The sequence below is a fragment of the Mercurialis annua genome, linkage group LG6 (genome assembly GCF_937616625.2).
Source record: "Mercurialis annua linkage group LG6, ddMerAnnu1.2, whole genome shotgun sequence".
NCBI classification, from domain to species: Eukaryota; Viridiplantae; Streptophyta; class Magnoliopsida; order Malpighiales; family Euphorbiaceae; genus Mercurialis; species Mercurialis annua.
Window position 1 is genome coordinate 41,706,784 of NC_065575.1, and position 27,484 is coordinate 41,734,267.

At 33.4% G+C, this 27,484-nt stretch overlaps 5 protein-coding genes and 1 pseudogene across 11 annotated transcripts; 3 read left to right on the plus strand and 3 right to left on the minus strand.

The window, feature by feature from the left end:
• Nucleotides 1-3: 3 nt before the first annotated feature.
• LOC126686214 (preprotein translocase subunit SCY2, chloroplastic) lies at nucleotides 4-5,486 on the plus strand. 3 transcript variants are annotated; one of them, XM_050380259.2, is made up of 14 exons: nucleotides 4-150; nucleotides 216-743; nucleotides 865-953; nucleotides 1,410-1,489; nucleotides 1,617-1,706; nucleotides 2,070-2,161; nucleotides 2,367-2,450; nucleotides 2,818-2,959; nucleotides 3,227-3,343; nucleotides 3,564-3,693; nucleotides 4,216-4,339; nucleotides 4,425-4,531; nucleotides 4,861-4,986; nucleotides 5,114-5,486. In XM_050380259.2, exons 1-13 carry the CDS (start codon nucleotides 90-92, stop codon nucleotides 4,948-4,950), a joined length of 1,734 nt encoding a protein of 577 aa, XP_050236216.1. In that variant the 5' UTR covers nucleotides 4-89; the 3' UTR covers nucleotides 4,951-4,986; nucleotides 5,114-5,486. The 3 variants fall into 3 exon arrangements, with proteins under 3 accessions (XP_050236216.1, XP_050236217.1, XP_050236218.1); XM_050380260.2 differs by having other exon boundaries at nucleotides 5,121-5,486; XM_050380261.2 differs by having other exon boundaries at nucleotides 2,890-2,959.
• Nucleotides 5,487-6,281: 795 nt separating this feature from the next.
• On the plus strand, nucleotides 6,282-10,070 carry LOC126654073 (uncharacterized). Of its 5 annotated transcripts, none has more exons than XM_050348114.2 (8): nucleotides 6,282-6,541; nucleotides 6,627-6,996; nucleotides 7,084-7,132; nucleotides 7,277-7,371; nucleotides 7,903-8,027; nucleotides 9,113-9,273; nucleotides 9,472-9,509; nucleotides 9,610-10,070. In XM_050348114.2, the coding sequence occupies exons 1-6, from the start codon at nucleotides 6,399-6,401 to the stop codon at nucleotides 9,168-9,170; spliced, it is 840 nt and encodes a 279-aa protein (XP_050204071.1). In that variant the 5' UTR covers nucleotides 6,282-6,398; the 3' UTR covers nucleotides 9,171-9,273; nucleotides 9,472-9,509; nucleotides 9,610-10,070. The 5 variants fall into 5 exon arrangements, with proteins under 5 accessions (XP_050204071.1, XP_050204072.1, XP_050204073.1 ...); XM_050348115.2 differs by having other exon boundaries at nucleotides 9,113-9,236; XM_050348118.2 differs by having other exon boundaries at nucleotides 6,459-6,541; nucleotides 6,637-6,996.
• LOC126654074 (uncharacterized) lies at nucleotides 9,373-11,648 on the minus strand. Its single transcript, XM_050348120.2, has 5 exons — nucleotides 11,435-11,648; nucleotides 11,248-11,343; nucleotides 10,084-10,255; nucleotides 9,875-9,964; nucleotides 9,373-9,781 (listed from the first exon to the last, which is right to left on the minus strand). The coding sequence occupies exons 1-5, from the start codon at nucleotides 11,552-11,554 to the stop codon at nucleotides 9,636-9,638; spliced, it is 624 nt and encodes a 207-aa protein (XP_050204077.1). The 5' UTR covers nucleotides 11,555-11,648; the 3' UTR covers nucleotides 9,373-9,635.
• Nucleotides 11,649-14,500: 2,852 nt separating this feature from the next.
• Nucleotides 14,501-16,733, minus strand: LOC126653800 (pentatricopeptide repeat-containing protein At4g02820, mitochondrial). The gene is made up of 2 exons (XM_050347736.2): nucleotides 16,335-16,733; nucleotides 14,501-16,264 (listed from the first exon to the last, which is right to left on the minus strand). Exons 1-2 carry the CDS (start codon nucleotides 16,599-16,601, stop codon nucleotides 15,008-15,010), a joined length of 1,524 nt encoding a protein of 507 aa, XP_050203693.1. The 5' UTR covers nucleotides 16,602-16,733; the 3' UTR covers nucleotides 14,501-15,007.
• A 6,846-nt stretch (nucleotides 16,734-23,579) lies between these two features.
• On the plus strand, nucleotides 23,580-24,581 carry LOC126687886 (protein TIC 20-I, chloroplastic-like). Its single transcript, XM_050382441.2, has 2 exons — nucleotides 23,580-23,724; nucleotides 23,822-24,581. Exons 1-2 carry the CDS (start codon nucleotides 23,580-23,582, stop codon nucleotides 24,520-24,522), a joined length of 846 nt encoding a protein of 281 aa, XP_050238398.1. The 3' UTR covers nucleotides 24,523-24,581.
• A 224-nt stretch (nucleotides 24,582-24,805) lies between these two features.
• On the minus strand, nucleotides 24,806-27,309 carry LOC126687887 (uncharacterized; annotated as a pseudogene).
• Between the last annotated feature and the right edge of the window lie 175 nt (nucleotides 27,310-27,484).

Below are 27,484 nucleotides of genomic sequence, written 5' to 3' on the forward strand. Positions count from 1 at the left end.
AAACAGAAAATACAATAAAAATGCGCGCATTTGGATATAATATGAGATATTTGAAGTGAAAAGATTTAGCGCCGAACTCGCCGCCGACGATGGAAGCCACGCTCCGGTTCAATCCTCAACTGTTTGGGGTCAGACCGGCTAAAATTAGAGGTAAAACAAATTAGGTTTTTGTGTGTGTATGTTCTTGATTTTAATTAGAATTGAATTTTTTACAGGTAGTTGTTACTATGAACGTAATTTGCAACTGTGCCGTCCTCTGTATAAGAAAGCTTGTATGCCTCTGAACATCAATTTCTACACAGAATCAACAAGAGGAAGACGACCTTTTATTTTAAGAACAATTAAGAAATTCTCCATCAGTTCTTCTTCACCTGATCATCAGCGTCAGAGTGATTGTACGAGTGCGGAGCCGGTGTCTGCAGAAGAAGCTATAGCGCTTCGTGCTAATAATAATGCTCGTGATTTTCGCAGTTTGAATGGTGCTAGTGTAAATAGTGACAGTACGAGTAGTGATTTGCTGTCGAGACCTAAAATGTTTCGAAATAGGTTTCTGGATTTTGTGCGGATAAGCTCGGTTCTTAATAATGCTGCTGAATCGTTTTTCAAGAGCGAGATTAGACGGAGGTTGTTTGTGACGGCAGTACTGATTGTAATCAGTCGTGTTGGTTATTATATTCCTTTGCCTGGATTTGATAGAAGATTGATACCTCAGGATTACCTTAGCTTTATCTCGGGTTCTGTTGGTGAGTTATGCTTGATGGAAAAAACTGTGACTATACAATACTTTGCTGTTTTTTTGTTTTTCTAATGTAAATGATTTTTTTTATCTGTTCTTGTGACTAACCATGCTCCCTGTTCTGGCAGATGAACTTGGTGATTTAACTGCAGAGCTTAAACTGTCCTTATTTCAGCTTGGAATTAGCCCTCAGATATTAGCATCTATAGTTATGCAGGTTTGTTGCTCTCTTCAGCCAAGTAACATAGGCTTTAGTTGCGAAATGATGTGCCTTAATATTTTATTCATTTGGTATGCCTTGATATTTTATTCATTTGGTCATTTGTATATTTGTATATGAAATATGACCAATTTGTGTATAATGGAAAATATACTGAGACATTTTGGTATAAGGGTAATACCCGCTTCATGATGAAGCTTTGCTTGTCTATAAGATTTTATTGGATTATCCATGTGAACTTTTAATTTTTGAGATGCTTTTTCTTTCACCTTTTATATTCTTGCTTAAATGCTCGTGTTTTTTGTTGAAATACAGCTAAAAACTGTTTGAGGCTTTTCCTTCTTCAGTTTCTCTATATTATTTGCAGATTTCATATGGCTACTGATTTCTCTTTTTCATGTTTCCTTTCTTTTTCTCTCTTACATTTTGGCTGATTTTCAACTGGATTCACAGGTGCTGTGCCATGTTCTTCCATCCCTGGTAAAGCTGCGAAAAGAAGGCTTAGATGGCAATGAGAAGATTAAGAGTTATATGTGTGTCTTGTTATTCATCTCAAGCAGTGAGACAAGTCTTGTGCTACTGATTGTTGCATTGATCATTATTTGCAATCAACCAACTATATTGAAGCTTACATATAAACTGTGTTTCAATTCATTGCAGATGGTGGCTCTCTCTTGGCTTTGCAATGTTAGAAGCTGTGGTAATTGCGTGTTATTCACTTCCGTATTCAATTTATGCAGCCACTCACAGGTAGTAAAAGAAGAGTCTGAGCATGAATCTTTTTTTCCTCTTATTTTCTTCATCAGTGCCTCCTATAAAATAAACTTTAATAGGAATTATTAGAGTCTCTATGCACAGTCTATATAAATCTCATTCTTCTAATTATTGTTCTTTCTTTCATAGATCATGTTTGGAAATTGTCATTCTATATGTCTGTATCATAATTGTATCTTTCCATTTGATTCTTGTCGTGTCTGCTAGTTTTACTAATGTTATGCTTAATTTGTATTGCTGCTCTGATCCCGTTTGCTTATATTCTGCACCTTCAAAATGGATTAAGGTAATGCTTAAAAGATGTGTGTTTCCTTTATACAATATGTCACCCTTTTGCAGGGTCAAGCATGTGATGGTGACAGCTCTCTTATTGGTATCTGGTGCTATGACAGTGACTTGGATTTGTGATACAATATCAGAATCTGGATTTGGTAATTCCTTTCTTCCTTCTGTTGACATATTTGCGTCTTATTTTTGGCTTGCTGGTGTATAATTGTTGGTTGTCTGACTTGTTCGCTTATTTAGGACAAGGAGAACCTTAAAACTTAAAACAAAATTTTCAGTGATTTTAATTTATACCAAAAGAATTGGCACTTCTTTCACTTATGACTGTAACTTCCTTTTTGCATGTCTTAGGTCAAGGCTCATCTCTAATCATATGTGTGGGAATTCTGACGGGCTACACAGATACATTATACAAGATGTTGTGCCAACTCTCAGGTATGTGAAAACAGATTGTCCAAATCATAAATTGGTTGTTGATTATTCTTCTTTGCGGAGATAGTAGGCAGCATTCAGTTTTTATTCTTTGATTATTAAGCCCATTATGAAATTCAACTCAACTACATGGCAAGAGTAAGTATACTATGCATAATATTATTAAGTTTGGAGAACACACTTAAGCTCACATACATGGAGCAGAATTTGCAGCGCTATTGCGTCTTTGTTCCAGCCAGCTGATTGTGATTACTGCTTACTACTCCTAAAAGCTGTCCTTTTTTTCGTGTTGGAGAGAGAAATTTGATATTATCTTGTCAATGAAAGTATTAGGCAAAATGTTTGTGACTTGATTTTCTGATATTTGTAGGAGGTGCTGTTAGTTGGTTACCATATGTCATGGCTGTTTTGGGTGTTTTTACTATGGTCACTATGTGGGCAGTTGTTGTGACTGAAGGTTGCAGGAAGATAAAGCTGCAGTATTATGGTTTTAAGCTTGCTTCAGCTGCAAGGTAATGTCATCCTCACTCTGCAAATTAATTCTTTTCCAGACTGTTGTGATCGATTTATTCTTTTCCCCTTGAATACTGGAACTGGATAATCTTATGATATTTGCTTTAGCTTTAGCAACTTTACCATGACTAGTAATTTGACAAAGTGCTAATCCGATACCACTGGATGAAACTTTGTTTTACTTCACATTTTAATCTCTTATACTGATGCTTTAATTGATGATATGGGTAAATAACACATCCAGTTATTTTTTTTGTTTTGATCAGGGATGATACTCCTATGACTGAAGTGGAGCCCTATATCCCTTTCAACATTAATCCATCAGGAATGCAGCCAGTTCTCACTACGACTTATCTCTTAGCAATTCCCAGTATTCTTGCAGGGTAATTCACTAATTTCAATATAATATATTTTCCTATACACTTGGTATAATTCTGTGTTTTTGAGAGCTTGTAATGCTTTTAAGGTCTTCAAATTTGTATGCTATTTTGGTGCCAAGTGCCAACTACAACATAAATATCAATTACTAGCTGTTCTCTCCCAAATTATGAGTTATGAGTAGTCTTCTTGAAATTTTCTAACACGACATATCATGGATGGCAGCATTCTTGGTTCACCTTTCTGGGAGCATGTCAAAGAGGCATTGAACCCTGAAACATCTCTTGGTGCGGCACCGTGGGTCTACTATTCAATCTATGGATTTTTTGTCTTTTTGTTCAACATATTCGACATAGTAAGTACCTTATCAACCTTGTTTGGATTCTTTTTGAATTGAAATTATGTGATAGAAACTTTGTAGAAATTTTCTGTCACGGAATTTAAAGTAGATATATGTGAAGCCATATGAACCATGTATTTTAGGCTCTTTTTAGGGAATTTTTCTTCTGAATAACACTTGTAGTAACTTTAATCTCTTTCCGACCTAGTACCTCAGCCATGTCTGTGTGAACCACATTCATATATAGTAGGGTATATGCACCATAATAGATCTGAAGCTTTTCTTAGGAAAAATGGATTAGCAGACTATTTTTGATCCATTAGTTTCTGACACTGTTGTCTAATCTTTTAGTAATTAGTGATCTTGGCAGTTCAATGTTACCTGTTCATCTATGTGGGAAAACTATTCACGTAATTATATAAACCTGTTATTGTCATGGTACTAGTCTCTGAAATTTGACTGAACTATTTATAAGTTCCAGTTGTAGTTTGAATTGCTTCTTCTCTCTAAGTGTGTGTAATTGCTGCTTCTGGCCAGGCCAACTTGCCAAAGGAGATTGCAGACTATTTGAACAAGATGGGTGCCAGGATACCAAATGTAAAACCTGGGAAAGCTACCATTGAGTACCTAACGAAGATCCAGGCATCAACACGTTTTTGGGGTATGTTATGCATCTGAATGTACTTGCCCAAATACAATTTGCAGCTTTAAGCTAACTTTTTTTGGGGATGTGCGTAATCTTGCAGGAGGTTTATTGCTGAGTATTTTGGCAACTACATCAACCATACTCGACCACAACTTGCGTCAAATCAATGAAGGATTTTCAATTGGGTTTACATCAGTTTTGATTATTGTAAGTATCATTACTCTTCTATTTCATCATAATTTAGGATAGTTTTTAGTAACGACTTACCTCAATTGAGTAAGAGTTGCATAGAAGTGGGATCACAGGAAACAGAATGCAATGCATACGTGTTTTCCTTGGGAATGCAGTGTGCTAAATAGTTGCTGCTGTCATTGCAAACATAGTTATATCATTAGAAAGTATACATGGTAACAGACATGCATAACTTCAGTAATTTGTCTAAATTATTTTATAATCAAAGCTCACGACACAGAAGAACTGCCAGTTTTACTATCTTGCAGTATCATTTTACTAATCTTCTACATTTATTCGTCCAGGTGGGTTCCATTATTGACCTAAGAAGATCTTATCAAGCTTATAATGTCATGCCAAGTTTAAGCAAAGCTCTAAAGCGATACGGTGTATAACATTAGATCTGATGAGGCCGTATTCCTCCTTCCCATGTAAGAATTTGTCTTTTCATTGAAAAATTAATGTTCATTTAATTGACTGTCGATGCAACTTCTCTAGCTATACACGCCGGTAGTATTGTTTGTGGGAACAGTTGCTGACAATTAGATGTTTTCTTAGCATTCAGTTGACCAATGATGCAACAGAGCAGATTCTGAAGCCTCGTGTAAAGCTTAAAGCTTGTAGCCTTGTAGGTCTTACAAAGGAAAGGGTAGTCATGTTTCAGGCGTTGTCGTGTCATGAACCGGTAACAGCTCAAGGGCATAGTCTAGCAAGGAATAGGGCAGGAAATACAGAACTCATTTAAGTTGACTGCGTAGTGATGTAAAGATGAAATTGTGCGATGTAAAAATTTTGGATGGCTAGATAGCTGGTGGGAATTAAAATTAGCCCTAGCATTTTGCTTTTGCAGTACATTAAACTCTGCCGCCTTTCTTTTGAACAAATTTACTTGGTTTGCAATTTATACTAGGCAAGAACTACTCTTCATTCAGTGTACAGTTAATTCTAATACGTATTATGACTTGTTTTTTTTCAATAATTTTTTTGAGAAATTGGTATTTTTGGAAGTGTGATTTTAAAAATAGATTTTGAATAATTTTGAAATGTATCAAAAAAATTAAAAATAGTTGTGTGAGGGCTTTAATGAAATCCCTCGATGGTGGTATCTCTAAGGGTAATTGGGTCGAGATATTCTTTGGTTCAGGTTACACATGATTTTAAAATTTAAAATTCAAAATTCGATTCAAATTCAATAAATTTTATTTTAGAAGTTTGAACTCAGATAGAATAATTATAACTCATGTTCAATTTGACTTGAATATTTAGAAAATGAATTTTAATATAAAAACAAAAATATTATTGTAAATTTATATAGTTATAAAGAGTAAAAAAAGTCGATTAATTAAAGTTCGATTAGGTTTGCAAGCTTATTTTGATGTTTGAATTCAACTCGATAATTAATTCAAATAGCTCGAAGTCAAGCTCGACTCAATATCAATGAAACACGATCACCCTAACACACAAACACGAAACAATTATTAGGGATGTGATTGATTCGCGTCGAGTCAAAACACTCTAAAATACAATACTCGGATTTTATTTAAGAGTTCAAATTCAAGCTGTGATAATTTTTTAGACTCAAACTCCAACTCGAATTCAAGCTAGATTTGCTTCAATTGTTTATCTCCTACCTTCAGCTTTTCTGCTATTTCAAGAATTTGTTGAGCTTCTAATTTTATTACACTATTTATATAATTTTAATAAAATAAAATATGGAGAAAATAAAATTATTTCAAACTGAGTTTATTTTTGGCGGCCAGACTGCCCAATTGCAATTCAAATTAATTAGAAAAATCAAAATCTCTCGCTCTGTATTTTTCAAAAGAAGCAAAAAGCGACGACCATGGAAGGAGAAGGAAGCTCAGAGACTGAATGCTACACAGCAATCGAGACTAACACAACAGACTCTCTCGACAATTCAATTATCTTTCACGTCATCAAAAACATTCTCGGCTTCATCCTCTACATGCACCAGCAAATCCCTGCGTAAATTCTTCTTCAAATTTCAATCAAAATACTTATTAGGTTTTCAATTCATTTCTAACTACTATTTATTCCTCTTATACGGCAGCGTTTTGCAGGATTTAACCCTCGAATTCGACAGTTTAAAGCAGGAATATAACGAGATGACGACGGCTGCTGCTGAACAAACTGAAGCTAAGGCGTCGATTAGGAGACAACAGATTAGCAGAAGGAGAGAGGTTAGACTTGGGATTCAGCGATTTGAGAAATTGATGAATGCAATTAGCGGAATTGAAACTGCTTTAAAGCTTATAATTAGTGAAAATCCTAAGATTGAGAGTTTTATTTTAATTCTTGGGGCTACTCCGTTACGGCCGTTACATGTTTATGAGTTGAGCTTTTTACATGGAAGTAACTCTGTTTTATCTGCTTCAACTGATTTCACTACAAATAAAGCAGCAGAAGCTCTTGCAAGAAAGGTTTCTTTTTAATCTTTTTTGTTAATTTTTACATTAAGTTTAATTAGTTAAAAACAACTGAAAAGATTTGGAATTGGGGTTTATTAGGCAGTTCGAGCGCTGATTACGAATGGTGCTGGCTCGGGTTCCTACCCAGGTATTTAAAATACATGTACATTCTGTTTATTTTTAATTATTTTCAGGACGAATTTGTAATAGAAGCGTTCAATTGAATTCGTATTAGATTTCCTTTTTCGTATTTTTTCTTACTTCGGTTTGGTGTTTCTGTTTCCTTATCTAGGTCCTAGTAAGCTGTTTCTGTTGGTTAAAGCCCCATCCTCTTTTAATCTGCCCCTGCATTTTCTCCCAAAGCGTGACTTCAAATATAGCAAAAAGGTAATTTCTTTAATTGCATATGTAATTATATTTGCATCCTTAGATTTTATAGGCTGTTGTAATGAACTTCGACTTTATATCCACGTAAAAAATGGTTCCTTCTTTAATATCAAGTACAATTTCTGTTATATTATCTAATTTGCGTTAACAATTGATTAGATTGTATATTTGATATTGGAGGTACCTTACAAGAATAAATAACTTAAGCACTTTAAATTTAGAGAAATTTATATGTCATCAAATAGTGTTCTATTTATCAATTCACTAAGCTCTCTTTATGATTTGTTTAATGCAAGCATATTTTAACTTTTTGCATTCATTGTCATATCTAGATTTTCCAATTAAAACTCTACCTTGCAATTTCTGATATACTCGAAATGCAGCACTTAAAATGAAAATGGGAGCTCGATAACTAGGAAACTTTTGTTTTATTTTCCTTACATTAGAAGCTTGATGGATTTGTCTAGGAATGCACATATTTCTATAATTTGTAAATTGTAAATAATAGAAGTACTCTTCTTCTTGAGACAGATTGTGCCTGTTAGATTGCGAGTTAAGTGCAAAAGTCGAGGTTTGCAAATGGATGCTCCTGATTGTGCTCGTCAAAACAGCAGTTCCATCAGCCTTAGGGATTCTCTATCAGAAGAGTTAATCTGGTATGTGATTATTATTTCTTCAATTCATCATTCATTTACAATCCTCTATTCTCTAAAACTGTACTAAGATTTGCAAACCAAAATTATACAATGGATAGACTAGATTTAATGGCTTCGGTGATGAGAATAATGAGATTTGATGGGAAAGTACAATCCGCAATAAATATAAAAAATAATTCATTAAATTAAACCGGTATATCTAATGCCAAGGTTGCTTGTCTTATCAGTCTTCCCCTAATATTGCCGTGTTACTTGCGTTATAAAATGCTAATTTAGAATTGCATCTTGGATCTTTTACTCTTAGGACTGGCAAGCCATCTGAGCTAGAATTCTTTGCTATTTATATAGATCTGATGAGACATAGAAGCGGCTGTTTTGCATTGCTAATTCAGGGGAAATCCCTTGTATTATTTGATGCACATATAGACTGATTGCTGAGTTATTTGTAAGAATCAAATGAAAGTTGCAGTCCTTCAAAATGTTCTTTACAGCTCTATATTTTCCAAAGAAAAACATAGCAAATGCTTTGCCACATGCTTATATAGTAGATATCAGGCTTATCTTTACGCAAGTGTTAGGTTTTATTTCCAAAGGACGTCCTATCTGTTTATTTGTGAATTGGGTGGTGCATTTTCAGAATCCGAGAGCTTAAACAATAATTGAAATGTAAATGTTGGTCTTATTGGTAGCACTACAATTTTTTTACATATTATACATAAAACGTGTTTATCTTTAATTTTTGAGGGATGTTGATCATAGTTGTTAAAAGTATGCCTCCCTAGATCAGGCGAAGGTGTTGTGCTTGAGAAAAACCTCAGGAGACCACCTCAGCGCAATAAATAGCAAATAATAATAATATTTGTTATAGGTAAATTAACATTTTATATTTATGCGGCTAGATTCACTTGGACGTGAAACTTCTTTTGCACCTAGCGCCTCGGGCTATATGAGGTCTTTGCTCTTTAGGGGCACCTATCGCCTTTAACAACTATGGCTGAGATGGTCCGAATCCATTAATATTTGTTGCTTATATCATAGGCTCTCAGATGCTTGTGGCTTGAAATAATCTTTCTGATCAATTGCAGGTTTCAATGTCGGCATGTTGTTAAGGGAATAGCATGCGCAACTCAAACAGAAGAGTAAAAAAGAAGTCCTTGCCATTGTATACAGCTGTTTACCTGCTCACCTTTGCTGATGCTGCATTTTTTGGTCTGTTCCAGTTTTGATAGGTTTAAAGCACTTACTGGTATTTTACTGATTTAGCTAGTAAATTCTCAAATCATTAACTAAAGATTAGATACTGCTCCACAGTTATCATGCAACTTATTAGATTCTGGATTAAATATACTCAAGACAAATTTTTCTCAATTTATTAGATTCTTGACAATTAAATAAAATTAACTACATAACTCAATGCTCTACCTCCAATTATATTTTTATGCAGATATTATGAATATAAAGATAATACAAATAAAATGAATGGTGAGAAGATCTTGTGCTGTCATTATTTTATATTACATGTACAAATAGACTAATTGGTGTATAACAGCACAACTTGACATGATCTTTTTGCTTTTATCAGCTTTTTTATGGTAACAACGTCGGAAGCTAGTATGTCCATTCTTTCGGGAGAAGTAACTCAGGTGAAAAAATTTCATTCTGCGAAACCACAACACAACAATGTGTTGATGCATCTCTGCCATTTTTGTTTCTGCCTAAATTGCAGTCTCCAGTTTTTGAGTTATTCTTAGAATCTGCATTTGAAAATAACAATTGCTGGTTACAAATAAATCCAAGCAATACGATACTTTAAAAGTGAAGTTCATGTAAGAATTCGTAAAGGAAACCTTGTCGACGTGATACTTGGAGGCCTATTTCGTGAACATTGAGGTTAAGAGCTTGAACAACGCGTGCTGGTAGAAGAACGGGAGAGCAAGCTGCAGAATTACAGCAGACATAAAATTCAATTAACTTGAATTGTTACGCCTCTTTTGTACTGTAGATTTATGATTAATTCATTTCATTTGTCGTTTCATAGAGAAACATATAGTTGTACCTGGCTTTTTGGCAGGTGGCAAATTTGTGCCGGCTCTTCTCGGAAGAAAAACTCCGGTACCGCATGATTGTTTACCAGAGTCGAGGAAAATAGCTTGCATTCCTGATCCTCCTGATACCCAATTATTAGGGTTTCGTCTTCTTGATTGAGGTTTTTGGTTATATTTTGACGGCTGATGACAGAACATACAAAAAAATATAGGTGAAAAATGGTCTAAGAAACAAACTGTTACATTAATGTTTCCTTGCCATCAGAAGAAAAATTATTTTAAATATCTAATAGCAACATTTCAACATTCTGAAAACGCTGTAAATCTTAAAAGACAAGCAATTATTATGTATCAATGAAAATAAAATGGGTTAATTAAAAAAAAAACATTAGTGTGCTTTGTAACTACAACATTAAATTTTAAAATTTGGTAGTGTATTATTTTTTTCTAATTCAAAATTTCTAGTAAATTTTCAATAATTTTTTTTGATGTGGTAGTTGGATATTTTGGTGTTCATGACATCGTTTTTCTCATCGAAAATTGCAGGGTGTTTCGAATTATAAAAAAAACTAATATAATTCATGTTAGAAATTGTCAAGATGCAAATTGTGTTATAATTATTGTGTTAAAGCTCAATGATTTAATTTGAATTTAATCCAAGTAAAATTACCAACCCCACATTAACTGTTAGCAAGTTCACTGATTTTACTATTTGCAAAGTGGCTGTATAGATAGATATCTTTTTTCTTTAAAAGTATGGCTTACAATACAGCCAGCTTGTCAGCAATTGCATGGGCATGGATCACTATTGCAAAGCTAAAAGGAGTCAATACTACTTGGAAAGCTTATCGAGTATTATATTCACCATATATTTTTCTAAAAACACTTAATGAGATTTTAAATTTTACATACATTTTTTTTTACTAGGCCATATGACCTAGTTGTTAATATAATGTACAGTCTCTCAAATTTTTAAATTCATCATGGCAAAAATCAAACTGTGCATGTTAAGAGCGAAGTTACCATTTTACTATGATTTCTCACTCGCTTTATAATTTATTCTCGTAAAAAATATAATTTGCACTTTTTAATTTTTCTTTCCGTGCAATATAATTATTAAAAAAATTACAATAGCATTTATTTAAAATAAAAAAAAAAAGTAGAGAAATACATACCAGTTGTTGTTGTTGAGGCTGTAGAGGCAATTTAGGATGATTAATAAACTGTTGGCGATGAAGTTGTTGGTTCTTCTTATTAACATCATAACATTTCTATGATTAATTAACAAACATAATTAAAGTTAACGAAACAAAACACAAAATCAACATGTAAAATGGTAATAAAAATTATTAATATAAAGACCTTATGATTAGTTTGCCATATAACTTCATCATCAAGAACATGTGAAGGCAGCCATGAAATTCCTTCTTCAAACCCAACTTCAACTTCTCCTCCGTCTTCTTCATTAACACGGCCCGCCATTGAAGAGCTAGAGAGAGAAAGTTAGAGCTAGAGAGAGAAAGTTATTTTGTTTTAAATTTCTTAATTTGTTTTGAAGAAATACACAGAGAAGATTAGGATTAGAGAGGCTTTTTAAGCTCCAACTTCTAACCTGCAACTTAACTAATTTACTTACGTGGATTTTTACACAGAGAGATTAATGATATCTTGTGGCCCCCACTTCTCTTACTCTACTTTCTTCTTCAGCGCTTGTTCATCACTTCCCTTTATTTCTCATAAAACTACGTCGTTTAACATGCCTTGTTTGGTGACGCGGCGTGTTTGAGAGTGTGATTGACGAATTTTTAATTAATGTTAATTAACCTTAATTATCGTGGAATTACACAGAGAAACGTTTTCTTCTGCTACTTTTTTTTTATTTTGTTTTCTTTATTAGTACTTCTTAATTTAGTAGTTTACCAAATTCATCACTCTAATTAGTGTTGCTAAATTTTTGCCTAAAATTAAGAAAAAAAAATTCAACAGGTGGGAACGTATATGACTTTGAATTCTCTGTTAATATTTAGTTCAAAATCTCAGATATTTGACTTAATTTTTTTTCTTAATTTCCATTCTAAGCAATATGGGTCCATTAATCAGTACTATTACTTTTTTCTTCCAAAATCTAATTGGATTGGATATGTCAAATGTGAGAGATATTTTGATTTTTGAGTGTAAACAATGTGATTTTCTTTTTCATAAAAAGAAAGGTTCTTAAAATCTGGTTAGATTTTTTTTTATTTGAAGCAAGGGAAGTTCTTACGTAAGAATTTTCCTTGAAGCAATTTTTGGCCAATTACTTTTTTAGATTTTGTTCAAATTCAAAAGTCAAAATCATGTCTAATTAGTAATTACTAGAGGATTTGCTAAGTTTCAAACTTTAGTGCATGAAAAATTGTTTGGTCAACCAATTTCAATCCTAAAATCAGTTTAATTTTATGAAAAATGATTTTTTTTTCTTTATATTTAACTTTTTAGAAACATCCATTTATGAAAAATTTCTCTATAAAAAAAAATTCTTTCTTAAAAATATTTGTATGGTTGACCACAATTAAAAGTATTTATTCAAGAAAGAAATTTTTTTTATAGAGAAATTTTTAGATAGACTCAGTCTACCACGTCATCTGTAGACTAAACCTATCACATTACGACACGTCATTAAAATAATGGTACTATCGTAATATTACTATTTAAAAGTGTAAAAAGGTAATAAACAAATTTACGATAGTGCCACTATTTTAATGGCGTGTCATAATGTGATAGGTTAGTCTACAAATGACGTGGTGGACTTAATCTACCTAAAAATCTCTCTTTTTTATATAAGCACATCTAGTTAGATACAATAGACATGTGCTTAATTATTAAAAAAAGACCAAATTAACATTTTCAAAGGCTCAACTATAGATGAAAAAAGTTAAAAAAATAAATATTTTTTAGTGATTGCCTTTAAAAAAATTATACATTCTAGCAATTTAGATGCAGTAAACATCAAAAATAATAGTTCAGATAATTCATTCTTTAGAATAAATGAAATATGATAAAAATTAAAAAATGGGGCATCATAAAAAAATAATATACACAAGATATGGGTAAAGGACATTTTAGTCAATAAAAAAATGAGTATGATAATTATTTTTTAATGAAATTATTTGAAACAAATTATAGGTGGAGAGGTGGGTTGGGTTGGGTAAACCCCTTTCTGTATTAGGGTTGTTGCAGTCACTTGTTCAAGAAATGCCTTCTACTCCATAATCACAAATTAAATAAAAACTTGTTCTTAATTAGTAAGTACAAAAGTGTAATTTTTCTATGTTTTCCCTAGTTAGTTTAGTCAGTTGAACCGGTCATAGGTGGTGAATAATTAGTGATTATTAGTATTTAATTACTTTGATTACTCTAAAATGGATATAAATAGGTATGACCTTAAAGCAGCTTGTACTTGTTCTTCTTAACCACTCCATCAATAATCAAATTTGTTTAGAATTTTTTGTTTTGGTTTAGAAAGGTAGGTAACATAGATATTGAAGCATACATGTGTCATTAGCTAGTTTATCTTATCTAGCACTAAAATATGTGCTGATATTGGTTAACTACTTGCACTTTTTCTCTCTAAAATTTTTACTCCTTTCTTTATAGAAAAAACAAAATCTCTTTCATCTTCAAATTTTAAAAAGTGGAAAAGATAGTTTTTTGTGGTTTTAATCGAAAAACCATCTTCCCTCCGTCAATTTTTATTCTTTAGTTCTATAACTCTCTTTGTTAAAAAGTTTATCTATCGATTTGAATTTTTATCATGTATGAATAAACTTGTATGGTCTTATTTTTCTTTTGTAGTTTAATTTTTTATAGGCTTAAGGTCTGAAAAACTATCGATCTTTCAAAAAAATTTCAATAGCACCCTCACCTTTTAATTTTTTCAATAGCACCCTATTTAGTATTTTTGGCTTTCAATAGCACTCTAAATTAAAAAAATTAGATTATTTGATTACTATAAGGATGAAAATTTTCAAAAAAAACTAAATTTAAAAGTGAAATCATACTTTTTTCTACTTGTACACTTTTAAACAAGTCCTTTAACTTAAAAAAAATTCAAATAAGTCCTCGATAAATGAGTTTAATTTGATGATTTATGATTGAAAGCAAAAAATACGAAATAGGGTGCTATTGAAGAAATTACAAGGTGATGATGCAATTGAAAAAAAATTGAAAGGTCGGTAGTTTTCCAGACCTTAAGCTTTTTTTATATCATTCAAGAATTTTTAATGTTCATTGGGACTTTATATTCAAGTTCATGTAAATCTAAGAAATTTGAAAGTTTATAGATCTAATTTTTTAAAATCTCATCGAAGATGCTGATCCAATAATTAGGCTTCAGCAGATCAAGCGGATCGTCAGTATTACTCCTCCCCTTTAATGTAACAAAAGGAGTGCTTAAAATCATTGAATGATCATTATGTTGTTATTTAAGATCACTACACTTCAAATTTTAGTTGATATGGTTACCTAAATCATAAATTTATCAAATTTCAAGCTGACATCTGATATGAATTCAGTCCGAAAATTATCAAATCTGCGCATAATCTAGTTGAATGTTGAAATTACCATGCCAGAATTCTTTCTGAGCTGCAACTATGCCAGAATTCAACCAACAAAAACTTGGTCACTCTCGATTAGCAATAGCTTCAGAATAGCCAACTGAATAAGTGTAAAGTCAGAACTGTATCTCCAATTGAAGTTTTATCTTATTTTGCGCAGAAAGACAGGCACACAAATGAGCATGGAATTCAACAAAACTCTTCAATTGAAGTCTTATATTAACTTCATTCATCACTTTCTACTCATACCGGAAATAGCCAACTGAATAAAAGTAATGTCGGAACTCAATCTCCAATTCCTCGTATTCCAATCCACCGACAGTAAACTTTTTCAGCTTGGTCAAGCCACAAACTTAGAGACTTCACTCACACACATGTTGCTCGTTGTTTTAATTAGCCTATGTGTTTCTTCATCTAGCTCTACATTATCTTTCTCCATTCGTTCCGCAACAATCAAGGGCATTTTACCTGCTTTCGCATATGTCCTTACAACCGAATTATAAACTTCCGTACTCACATAGCCGCCATTCCTAAGCACGTCCAGAAATTCTTCTGCTCCTTCTGCATTCCCTTCCTCTTCCAAAATCTTAAACACTTCTCTAACCAACTTTTTATCCGGATTCCATGTTTTAACACAACTAATCGCCTTTTTAAAGTAATCTAACACTTTTTCGCTCTGCTTTGTTTTCAAATTTCCCCACGTAAGAAGCTCCCAAGTAGTATAACACGTACGGACACCTTTTTCCACCATGCGATTGTGAAATTTTACAGCTTCTTCTATCTGGTCTCGGTTAATATAAGCTGCAAGCAGTATATTAGCAACCTGAGGATCGCCAGTTCCAGAAACCGACTCCCACTCAGTATAAAGACTCTCAGCCTTCTCAATCTCTTCAAGTTTCACAAGTGAAGCCAGCATACAAGTATATTCCGCATCACTCATTTTACGAAACAAAGACTTCATCTTACTCCAAATTCTATTCACCCCATCCTTATCCCCCATATTCGTATACAAACTAATCAGCGAAGAATAAGCAAGTCGATTTTTCCTCCAAGCCCGTTTCTCCATTTCTTTTAAAGCAGAACCTGCATCATCAAGCAGTTTGTTTTTCACATATAAATTACATAACGTACTAAAAGTTATCCAATCCGGCTCTACTTCCGACTTCTTCAACTCCAAAAACACTTTCTTCGCAGCCTCCACATCATTCAGCGAAGCACAAGCACGCAACCACAAGTTAAAAGTTACAATATCCGGCTTCGTATTTTTCATTAACTCCTTAATTACCACTTTAACCTTATCAAAATCTCCATTAGAAATATAAAGAGTGATCATATGATTATAAGGCAACGCGTTCTTTAAGAAACTACATTCGCGCATTTTATCCATTAAAGCTTCGGCTTTATCAATATCTTGAGACTTACTATAAGAGTGTAAAAGTGCTGAACAAGTTTGCCAGCTTCTCATTTCATCAGGCAGATCCTCAAAAAATTTCTCTGCACTAATTAAACCGCGAACTTTAGCGATTAAATCTAAATGCACAGCATAATCACCTGGTAATAGCTTTAAATCATGCTCTTGTCTCATCCATTCACAAACCTAAACATGAACAATTTATGAGAAATAATAAAAATTGAAGTTAAATTTTCTAAAAAATTAAAATTTTGACCTCGAGTGCGTGTTTGTGACGCTTTAATTTTCGAAGCTCTCGAACGATTCGATTAAGCTGATATTTTTGCACCTTACGCCCCTCTTCTTTCCACTGATGTATTGCAATTACAGCACTGCGTTTTTTGTACACTAAGCTGAACAGTCTTCTTCCTAGCGTATCTCCTCCACCTCCGCCACTTGCGGCGGCGTTCTCCGCTGCAGCTATGGTTGAGAAACGGCGTGCCGCCGCCGTGGCAAGGTTTGATAAAACAGAGCGGCGCAACATTTTGAGGTTCGGGCTTTGGATTTTGGTAGCTTCTGTTCGGAACAGAATTGGTTTTGCTCAGAAGGGTAAATACTTGGGCGGGGCAGCGCTTGTGAGTTGTGACTGTTAGGGTAAACCGTATTGAGAATTATTCAGGGAAAAGGTGCAGGTATGACCTTAATGTTTTTAGAAACTCAGTAACAACCCTTACTTTTTTGTAACTCAGGATCATAACACCAAATTAACAGACATTTAAACATAATTAAACCCCGCTAACCTCGTTAATGATTAAGGTGGCGTTTGATAAAACTGAAAATTAAGTGCTGAAAATTAAGTGCTGAATTATAAATGCTGAAAATGATAATTACTGATTTTTTTAAGTGCTGAATTAAATAAGTCTGTTTGATAACTGTAATTACTGAAAATTATTATATTTACATATTAAATCTCTGAATATTTATTATTTTAAAAATAAATTATTAAGTATAGATTATATGTTATTTAAATTCTTAAAAATAAATAATATTAAAAAAATTTATGGATATTACATATATCATAAAAATAAATCATAAACTTTATTTGCATATGTTGATAATTAGTCCTTAAAGATTATAATAATATCCCCCTTCATCTTAAAAATTAGTCCTTAGAATGAAAATATTAATTTTTGCAATTTCAAAAAGTCATTTAAAACTTATAATAAATGTTGTGTGTTACAAACGGAAGTCCAACTATAAGAACAAAAATATTAAATAAATGTCATATAGATTTTAAAAAGGAAAATAAAGATAAAAAATATAATATTTATAATTAAAAATATAATATTTTATAATTTTAAGTGTTGATCTAAGTATATAAGCTCATTATGATATTTAAAAAAATAAAAAAATTAATATATGTGAGATAAAATATTTTTATTGGTGGATAATAATTGAGAATAATAAAAATATAAAGTTTATTCAATAATAAAATTGATACTTTATAATTTAATGTGTTCAGTAAAAAAAATAAGTCAAAATTTTTGACTTATTATTTTAAGTGGTTTTTGACTTAACTGAATAAGTTAAGTCGAACATTATTCAGTTATCAAACCAACTTAAAACAATTAAGTGCTTAATACATTAATTTAAGTAATAAATTGGATTATCAAACACCCCCTAACATATAATAGATCTATCTTACTAAAAAGAAAAAGAAAAATATTATTGATGCTGAATTGAATGTACAGTTGTATATTAAAATACATATGTGACAAAGGAAAATAAATTAAAAATAAAAATAAACTAGTTAAAAAAAACTTTTCCATTTTTAATGTACATTCTTAACCACCATCGCCACCAATTACCACGGTACCACATACACAAATATGAAAAAATGGAATACTTGAACACGGTAGTAAAACAGTATTTTAATATTTTCTATGTTATAAAAATTAAAATTTTGTATACGTAATGCCAAGTGTCTGACACGTTTTCGAAACAGAAAAAACGTTGATTGGGTGAAGTATACGTGTTAACTAGCCGACAACCGCTGTAAGAAATAATTAAAGACAAATCATCTTTTTAGATTAGATAGACTACTTCAAGTCCTTTTCAGATCTAAAATCGAATTAATATTTTGTGTGTTGTTTAATCCATTTCTTATTTTTCTTTAGTGAACGATGGTGTTGATGTAATGGTGGTTCGATTTTTTTGTGTTGCACAGCATGTTGCACTCTAGGTGTTTGAAGAAATATTTGTGAAAATTGTAATATTTTTTGGGTGCAATCAATAGTTAACATTGGTTAAACCGTTAGGTAACCTGTAATTTTTATTTTGAATATATCATTAATAAAATCATTAGTGAACAGTTGCTGAATTTTATGTTCGTGGTTCGATTTTTTTATGTTGCACAACATGTTGCACTTTAGGTGTTTGAAGAAATACTTGTGAGAATTGTAATATTTTTGGATGTTGGATAACCAATGATTAACATTGGATAACCATTAGCTAACCTGTAATTTTTATTTTGAATATATTATTAATAAAATTATTAGTAAACAGTTTGTGAACATTATGTTTGTTGCTAGTTAATCAATGGTGTACTAATTGTACACCAATGACCTTGTTTTTAGTACCTTGTTTGGTTAACAAATGGTTAATTAATAATTTTAGATTTTAAAAAAGACGATTTAGGTTTTATTTGACGGTTGTTTTTACGGTGATGAAGGCGGAGGGATTTGTAATAGAATTTTCAACTAGTTTAATAAAAATGAAGGTTTGAATTTGTAATAATTTTATTTGTTGATTAACCAACGGTGTTAGTATACTGCTGAGTAACCAAAATCGTATTTTTGAGATTAAAAAAAATATTTTTGAAAATAACAAAAACCATTTTTGTAAAAAAAAATATATGTTGTATTTATCAAAAAAAACTTTAAAGTAGTATTTTTAAAAATATTTTATCTTTTTTGATATTATCTAAAAAGCCCTTAAAAAAATATTATTTACACAAATAATACAAAATAAAACTTGATTATATTTATATTATTGAGTTGCTTTAGTGAATTGCTCATTTGTTTATTTATAAGCTAGCGAGTATAAAAGCTCACAAATCAATCAACCGACTTCAAAGACAATAGATGTGCACTCGACGTGCGCACGTGAATGTAGAGATAAAATAATTAGCATCGCATAAGTCTTATTTTGCAATTTTTATTAACTTTTCAAATTTTATACCATATGATTTAATAGGTTGTAACAATATGTCTCCTTCGATAAGAGTAATGAAAGAGGAGTTATGAAATTATATAAAAGTTATTGTTTTCAAAAAAATCAACGCATCAAAAATTCCAAAAACAATACCTCTCCAAATTTATTTTGTTTCATGATAGGTTTCAAACAATAATTTTGATTTGTTGAGAACGACGTTGTTGTGTTTCGTTGTATACATTTATACTATATATGTCATTTTAATGAAATGGTGTGCTATTAGTTGAGACGTTTTATACTATTATGTGCTTAAATCAAAACAAGAGTGAAAGATTGTGCTATATGATAACATTAACCCTTTCTAATTTATACATGATTTTTCAATAACTGAGTTTAACCTTCTTCTAACTTTAAAATTACTATCAACTTATTTCTATGTTTAAAGTTTATCTCTATTTTTAAAAATAATTGATTACCTCTATTGTTTTTTTTTTAGAAAATTATTACCTCTATCTAAGAAACCGTTGGATAGAAATCCTACATCATGAAATATCAATCCAACTCTTGATTGGATTCAAATAGAGAAAGGATCAGGTGTGAGTAAATTAAATTTAAAACTTTATACTCTTTAACAACACTGTTACTCAACCAAACTGCTATCAAGACTGACTGTGAAGCTAATGCGCCGCCGATGCAACCAGCCTCTAACAGCGGCGGATAATTTTTGCTCTCTTTATTTTGTAATCATCAACAACACCCGCCGCATCATCTACAACAACCGCTGCAATTTCCAATTCCGATTCCGATGACTCCATCACACCACTAATAATATAACAAACTGTGAATTTAGATCCACCTGTAGCAGCAGAAATTAAGAAAGAAAATGAGGGATATTGTCACGACCCAAAATATTGAGCCGCAACCGGCACTAGGGAACGGGAGTGGTAGCTCCGGAACCCGTAGCAAGCCTTAAATCACTATTAATTTTTTTAAAAAATAAACAAATAACATAACACAACGGAAGCAAATATACATATATAACACATAAACAAATATTCACATTAATTGTTTAAAAACCTCGCGGGCTCTAGTTACCGTACCCTGTACAAACTGGCCTCGCGGTACTATATACATCAGTTAGTGAAACACAACATATCACCGGCATCTGGGACCGTGAATAAAACATAAAACACATAGCCTATCAAAACGTATAAACAAGACAGCAAGTAATATGTACAATCAAAATGTACTGCTGTCCAGGCTACGACTCTGTCAACGCGGGACCACTACTGCAGCATTCACAGAAGTCAGAAACTATACATACACAACTGACTTCTGGACTTGAAAATTGGCCTCTAGCTAAGTCCACATGCTAAGTACCTGAAGACATCAAGGTGAGTGGTCAGTATTTGGGAAAATACTGAGTGAGTTTGCATTTACTAACAGTATTATTATAAAAACACAGCATCACATTTCAAGGAAACAATAATATAAAAGTAAAATATATAAACAGGTATTTGATCCGTACGAAACTAATATCCTAGCATGCGACACAACTTTCGAATAATCAAATCATACTGATCCAGATAGTCCGACTCGGGAGTGCTCACACTCTACCTCGTCGATCGCGACCTATCTCTTAATCCCAAAGTGTGAGTCCAACTCACTAGATACGGGACTCAGGTTACACCGTAACCGAGTTCTCGCTCGTATCAAATTCATTATCTGACTTCGAAATTCATGCTTATATCATGTCGTATCATATCATACGTGTGTATATCAAATCATTTCTCATATGCAACACACTAGACTGACTCGATACTGGTGATCACACAGCCTATTGACACCCAATAGGTAGCTAGTTTCTTCGGATCGCATACTAGTTCTCGTACATGTACTTGATAGAAATATATAACATAAATCAAATCATATAACATGCGACGCGTATAAACAGTATAACTATCTATATAAAATAACTTTAATATATAATACACGAAAGTAAAGTGCAACTCACTGTGACCGCTATCCAAGTAATGATGTGGTCGATCTGATAGTATGCCCTCGCTAGTCCACGTCTATTGACCCCACTACTCGCTGACACGTCTGACAAATCGTTTAATAGTTAGACGTGAAACTCGTACCTTTACACGTATTATACTTCTAAGTTTTAGGGTTTAGTTTCGTTTTTATTCTTATTTACATATTTGATAACTTTAGTCGTATCGACGACTTAGCGAATACCGCTTCTCATTCTCGAGAATCGTATAACATACTTAGCGTTTTTCATTATTGTTGACTATCGAAAACGTCGAGTTTAGCTCGAGACTATAATTCTTAAAGTCCAAAATCCGTCCTTTAGAGTCAAATTACTTGATTACGCCGAATTTCTAAATCAAATATGTGTCATATACACGTAGGTACGAGTTGGGGTGTACGGGCGTGCCCTTCGGTGGGTGCACGATCATGCAACCAAGTGCACGTTCGTGCACCATGGTGGTGCACGTTGGTGCACCTAGCAGGGTGCACGGCCCCGGAAATTCGATTTCCGGGGTCTCCAACCACCCCGACGTGCTCCGAACGCTCTCACCTTCAAAACCCATGTCTCGGTTTTTCTTAAAACGCTAAAATAACTTCAAAAACATCAAATTTCAATCCAAACTCAATCCTAACTCAAAACAGCCCATTATTTCGAATTTAGCACCAAATCTCAATAATTGTACCTCAAAAGGAAGCTTAGGATCGATAGAGGACGAGATTATGAAGAGATCGCCGCGAAAATCGCTCGAATCGGACGTCGAACGGAGAAACGGCGGCGAAACGATCGTAATCGGTTGAAGCTTCTGGCTTCTTCTTTTTCCTTCTGATTATTCTTCTTTCAAATTTAGTTTCATATATTGAATGGCTAAAAGTTCGTTTTGGTCCCTCTTTTCTTTCTTTATTACAATTTATCTTTCGAACTTTTCTTTCGTACAATTTAGTCCATAACTAAATCAATAAATTCTTAAATTATAACTTATATGTATTATTTATAACTAATAAATAATACGAAGCTCGATATTAATACTTTCCCGTCAAATACAATTTCTATTTTCGACACATAGTGGCTAAATTACCACTTTGGTCCCTGTACTTTATTTTGGGCTTTTCTTGACATTTTTCCTTTTAATTCCAATTCTATTTTTAGAATTGAAAATATAATATTAAATTCTCCGCAATAATCTTTTCCAAAACCGACCTGGTAAAACTTATTTATCTTAATCTTATCGAAAAACTTTCGGATAACGCCACTCGGGCGAATCCAAACTGGACACGTGGCCCAATTAGATAATTAAACATTTTGGGGTATTACGTTCTTCCCCTCTTATAAAAATTCGTCCTCGAATTTTTATAAAACTTGTTGGGATCCTAAAATTATCCTTATACTTCCCTTGATATCCACTACTAAGTAAAATAAAATATAAGGTTGGCAATACTAAATAAAATAAAATATAAAAATGGCTAACATATTGTACCTTTTTTTTTCTTCTAAAAAATGTCTTAATAGAAAAACTTGAGTTAAAAAATTTAACTAACTTAAAATGAGTTAAATTATTAAAATCTACTTTGAAAATTTAAAAATATATTTAACTATCATAAAATAATGTACAATTATTTAATATTTTAAGTTAAATTTAAATCATCATCCTAGTAATAAATTTAATTCAGTTGCAGTGGTAATGTTATAGCATCTTCAATAGTTTGAATGCAAAGTATGGAAGGCAATTTTGGCTGTAAGGGCTTGTGGGCTTTAGTTTGTCGTCCTACTGGGCTTAACAGTCCTACATACCTGCATGAGTAATCGGTTTATAGTAAGATCAAGCCCAGAAGTTCAAATGAGAGTCTCTATGTATCGGTATTGCATTTGCGGAGATAGGATAGACGATGAGACCTGAAGTTTCAATTTAAGGTAAATCCCCCATTTCTGTCTGCATATTGACTATTTAATTCTGTGACTTATGTTGGTAGTTAGATCAGCATTTTCAGTAGCCTACCCGTAATGCTTTTTGCAAGTAATTTTTCCCTTTAAGCTCACTGTTTTCTTGAGGGATCCAAAACCTACAAATTCACACAAACAGTGAGCTTAAGGATAATGCTACGATTTTACTTTCTAGAGAGTGATGTGAAATAATCAGCTGTTACTTAATTTGATATTCGTAAGTAGCTGCTCTTTTACTCAAATGAATACAACATTTTTTGTTTTAGTTTTCAGGGCAGTTCATTTTATTTTGAGTTTGTTTTGTTAATTCTATTGGTAAACAAGTATTTCAGTATGATTCTTAATGGACGCACCATAGCGGCTAAGCCTAGGCCAAACGGTCTGCTTTCTGCAAATGTTCCTCTCGTTAGTGCTAAGCCTGCCCTCTTAAATATCATGAATTCATGGACTCCGGAGTCCAAATCATGCCTATCTAGAGGTATTAGCTATCAACATTACTGTTCTTTTGATATATAGTGGAAAAGTCATTATTCAAGCATTTGTTGTGTCATGTTATTTGTACAATAAATCAATAGTTATTCATTGTATGATATATGTCAGTGATGATCCTAATCTTGAATTTATTTTCGATACAATAGGGTTGCTGTTTCCAAATCTTTCTGCTGCATCAACCACGCTCTTAAGCGGGGATCGCGGTAGAATTTGGCATACTGTTCCATTATTACCCAGGCAAAGCAAATCTTATATTTGCCCTCGAGCATCAAAAGATGTCCCATACAGTTATCGCTTCCCCCCAATGACCGAGAAGCCAAAATGGTGGTGGAGGACATTAGCTTGTCTCCCATATTTGATGCCGCTTCACGAGACTTGGATGTATGCCGAGACAACGTATCATCTACATCCATTCCTCGAAGACTTTGAATTTCTTACATACCCATTTCTCGGTGCCATCGGGAGGTTGCCGAGCTGGTTCTTGATGGCATATTTTTTTGTTGCATATCTTGGAGTTGTAAGAAGAAAGGAATGGCCTCATTTCTTTAGGTTTCATGTGGTGATGGGGATGTTGTTGGAGATTTCTCTTCAAGTGATTGGAACTGTGAGTCGGTGGATGCCGCTTGCCATCTACTGGGGTAAAGTAGGGATGCATTTTTGGACAGCCATTGCGTTTGCTTATCTCTTCACCGTCTTGGAAAGCATAAGATGTGCTCTTGCTGGTATGTATGCTGATGTACCTTTTGCCTGTGATGCAGCCTACATCCAAATCCCTTATGATTAATATGCAAATAGTGCAAAGATTGAGATTAGTGTTGTCTTTTCAATTTGTATTTTGTATCAGCAACTTCTTTTTATCAAAAATTAATGGCATTAAGCCACTTTTAGATTAAAAAAAACTGGCTTTATGTTGAAAATAATCCATTCTTGTAGTTTTATGACTGTTAATTTGTATAGACTTGAGGGGGTTTCAGTTTCAAGATAAACTTGATGTATGTTAGAGCATAGACCATGACCATGAATGAAATTTTAAATTTCCAACTTATCAATAATATGCATTCCTAAAGATGAAGGCAACTCTTTGGTTGCAGAAACCAGTATACTTCCAATTTATCTACAATATAAACAGTCTACTTCTCTGATGATGATGTATATTCCATCTGATCTATAATATTTAGCAAGCCTGATCTGTAACTTGGATGGAGAAGCCTCACTCCTAGTTCTTTTTTAATTCGTTCATTAGAAACACGCTTCTCGCCTCTTCGGTTATGATATAGCTTTCTTAGTAGATGTATTATGCTTGACCCAATTTGGCCACTTCTTCTCAGCCAATTCTCTAGCATAGGCAAACACCTCGTCACGAGGAGCTGGGTCGTCGTCCACAATATTGTAAATTCTCCTGCATTGGCATAATTGAGGAGACTTTAGGATTTTATAATCATTCATAGCACAACAAACAAGAAACATTTTGCAGAAACGAAATTAAGAGAATGAGTAATTGTAAACATGTAGCCACAGCTATGCTCGACATCATCAAACATTCACCAAAAGGCCATTCTCCATATTTACATGCATAAGACCATTCTATTTATTGATGGTTATGGTAGAGCTTCCTTTTCTTCCCACCAAGCATTGCCTTGTTTTACTATCATTAGAGTTCATTAGTTTTGCAAAATCGGAATTTCATTTGAACAAAACTAAAATGTTAGGGGATAACATTGATTTTCAATATGTAAGACCTAGGTCGGGGGGTTATAGTAATTAACCCTAACTATTATTATTCTGTCGTCTTTGTCTCACGACTTGAAAATATACATAAAATGTGTAATATCGAGAGACGGCAGGGAGATAGCCTACCAGAAGGGTTGTCTGTGGATGCTAGCCTTCAGTGCTTGAAAAATATCGTCAACATGAACTCTGGATGTGTACTTTTTGGATATCCTCATCTTCTGGCTTCTCGAAAAGGGTTCCTGCTTAATTGTTGTGTCAACAGCACTGCAATAAATTATCACAAACTCGAACTTTGTTACATCATATTGATTAGCCAGAAGCAAAAGATTAACAGCCAAAGCACAATGCATCAAGACTCGGAGACTTTTACAAATCATAAAATAAACGGTCAATCAAGAAAGGGCATTGCTATTAAGACATGCATACGAGAAAACAGAGAGCACAACCACAACCTCCTACCAGGACCATAGATACCACCAAGTCGAAATACTTGCGTTGAAATCCCAAGACTAGCGCCCAGATTTAACCATCCTGCCTCAGCAGCTAACCTTGATTTAGCCGACTCACTTGTAGGGCTTGTTGGATAACTACCATGCCATAACACATCTAGTTAGTAGCATTTGCAAAAGTCGAACGGCAATTCACATCCAAAATGGTTGCTTACTCTTCATCCACCCAAGCACCACCACAGTCACCATATACACCTACCAACAAGAAGTAGAATCACATAGCTGAAATCAATTGTTTTCAAACATACGAGTGGCAGAGTGTTTAGATTTATGTGAAATCAGTGTACTAGCACTTGATACTTCCCTATCACAGGGTAAGAAGATATTGGAGAACCGAAAATGGAATACAATATGCAGGCTAGCGGAGTTACAATCACAGTATTGCACGATCAAAACTGCCAAAATTCAGCTCAAAGTAATCGTATGCACTGTTTATTTCATAACATGTCCTTATTGATACTGAACCAAAAACCTTATTTGTTACATATGCGATTCCAGTATGAATAGCATCATTTATAACAAAAAGAAATATGTGCAGTAAAAGGAACAGCAAAAGACATAGTAGTAGACGACAGATAGTAGAGCCATTAAAGATTTCCATTCATTCTAGTACTTCTCAGTAGTTCTTCATGCTGAAGCAACTAAAAAATGACAACAATAATTAAACTATTACACTACCAGGCATTTGACAATGATGATAAATAAATGGAAAACACACCGGATCGCCAACGCCTACCACAGAAGGGATAGACACTAGCAAGTGTGTATAGCTCTTCAATGTGCTCAATCTGGTGGGCATTTTATAAAATTATACATTCTGATATGACATTGGAATAATTGTAGAAATAGCAGAAACTGACTCGCTCACTGAGGCTCATTGGTATGGAAAAGGCTAATATCAAATCCTCTCTCCTCAAGCGCCTCCTTTTTGGCTGTGCTTGTGCTCGTTCCAACATCAGTCCTGATGGTTGATCAACAGAACAATAAAACAACGTCGCATTACTCATTGTTTCAGCGTTACATTTTATCTTGTTTTCGCGAGTGAAAGAGTTAAATAGTTACCAGCCTTCGTTTCTGAGGTTTCTTGCAAAAAATTGACCGACATACCCCGTCCCCAGAATAAACATTCGATTCCCATCCTCCGATTCAGTTTTATATCTTGAATTGGTAACTGTAAAGGAAAATGACGACGACTTTCTCGGCGAAGGATGTATTACCCGAACAGGAAAGGTCTTCGGTAATTGATGGTAGATCTCCATCACAAAACAGTAGGCTTGCCGCTTGCAGATGAAGTATCGACTCGATCGCTGGTTTGAACGGAAAAAGTTTGATCTGAATTAACGTCGACGGTGTCTCGAACGGGAGATTTAACGTTGACGATATCGTGGTACAGATGGGCCGGGCTTATTTAAACAATTGGATTTGGGCTGATCCTTTTTTATAGGGTAATCCAGGAAGACGTGGCTTATGCCAGTAAACCAAAATGAAATGGCGTGTAATCTCCAA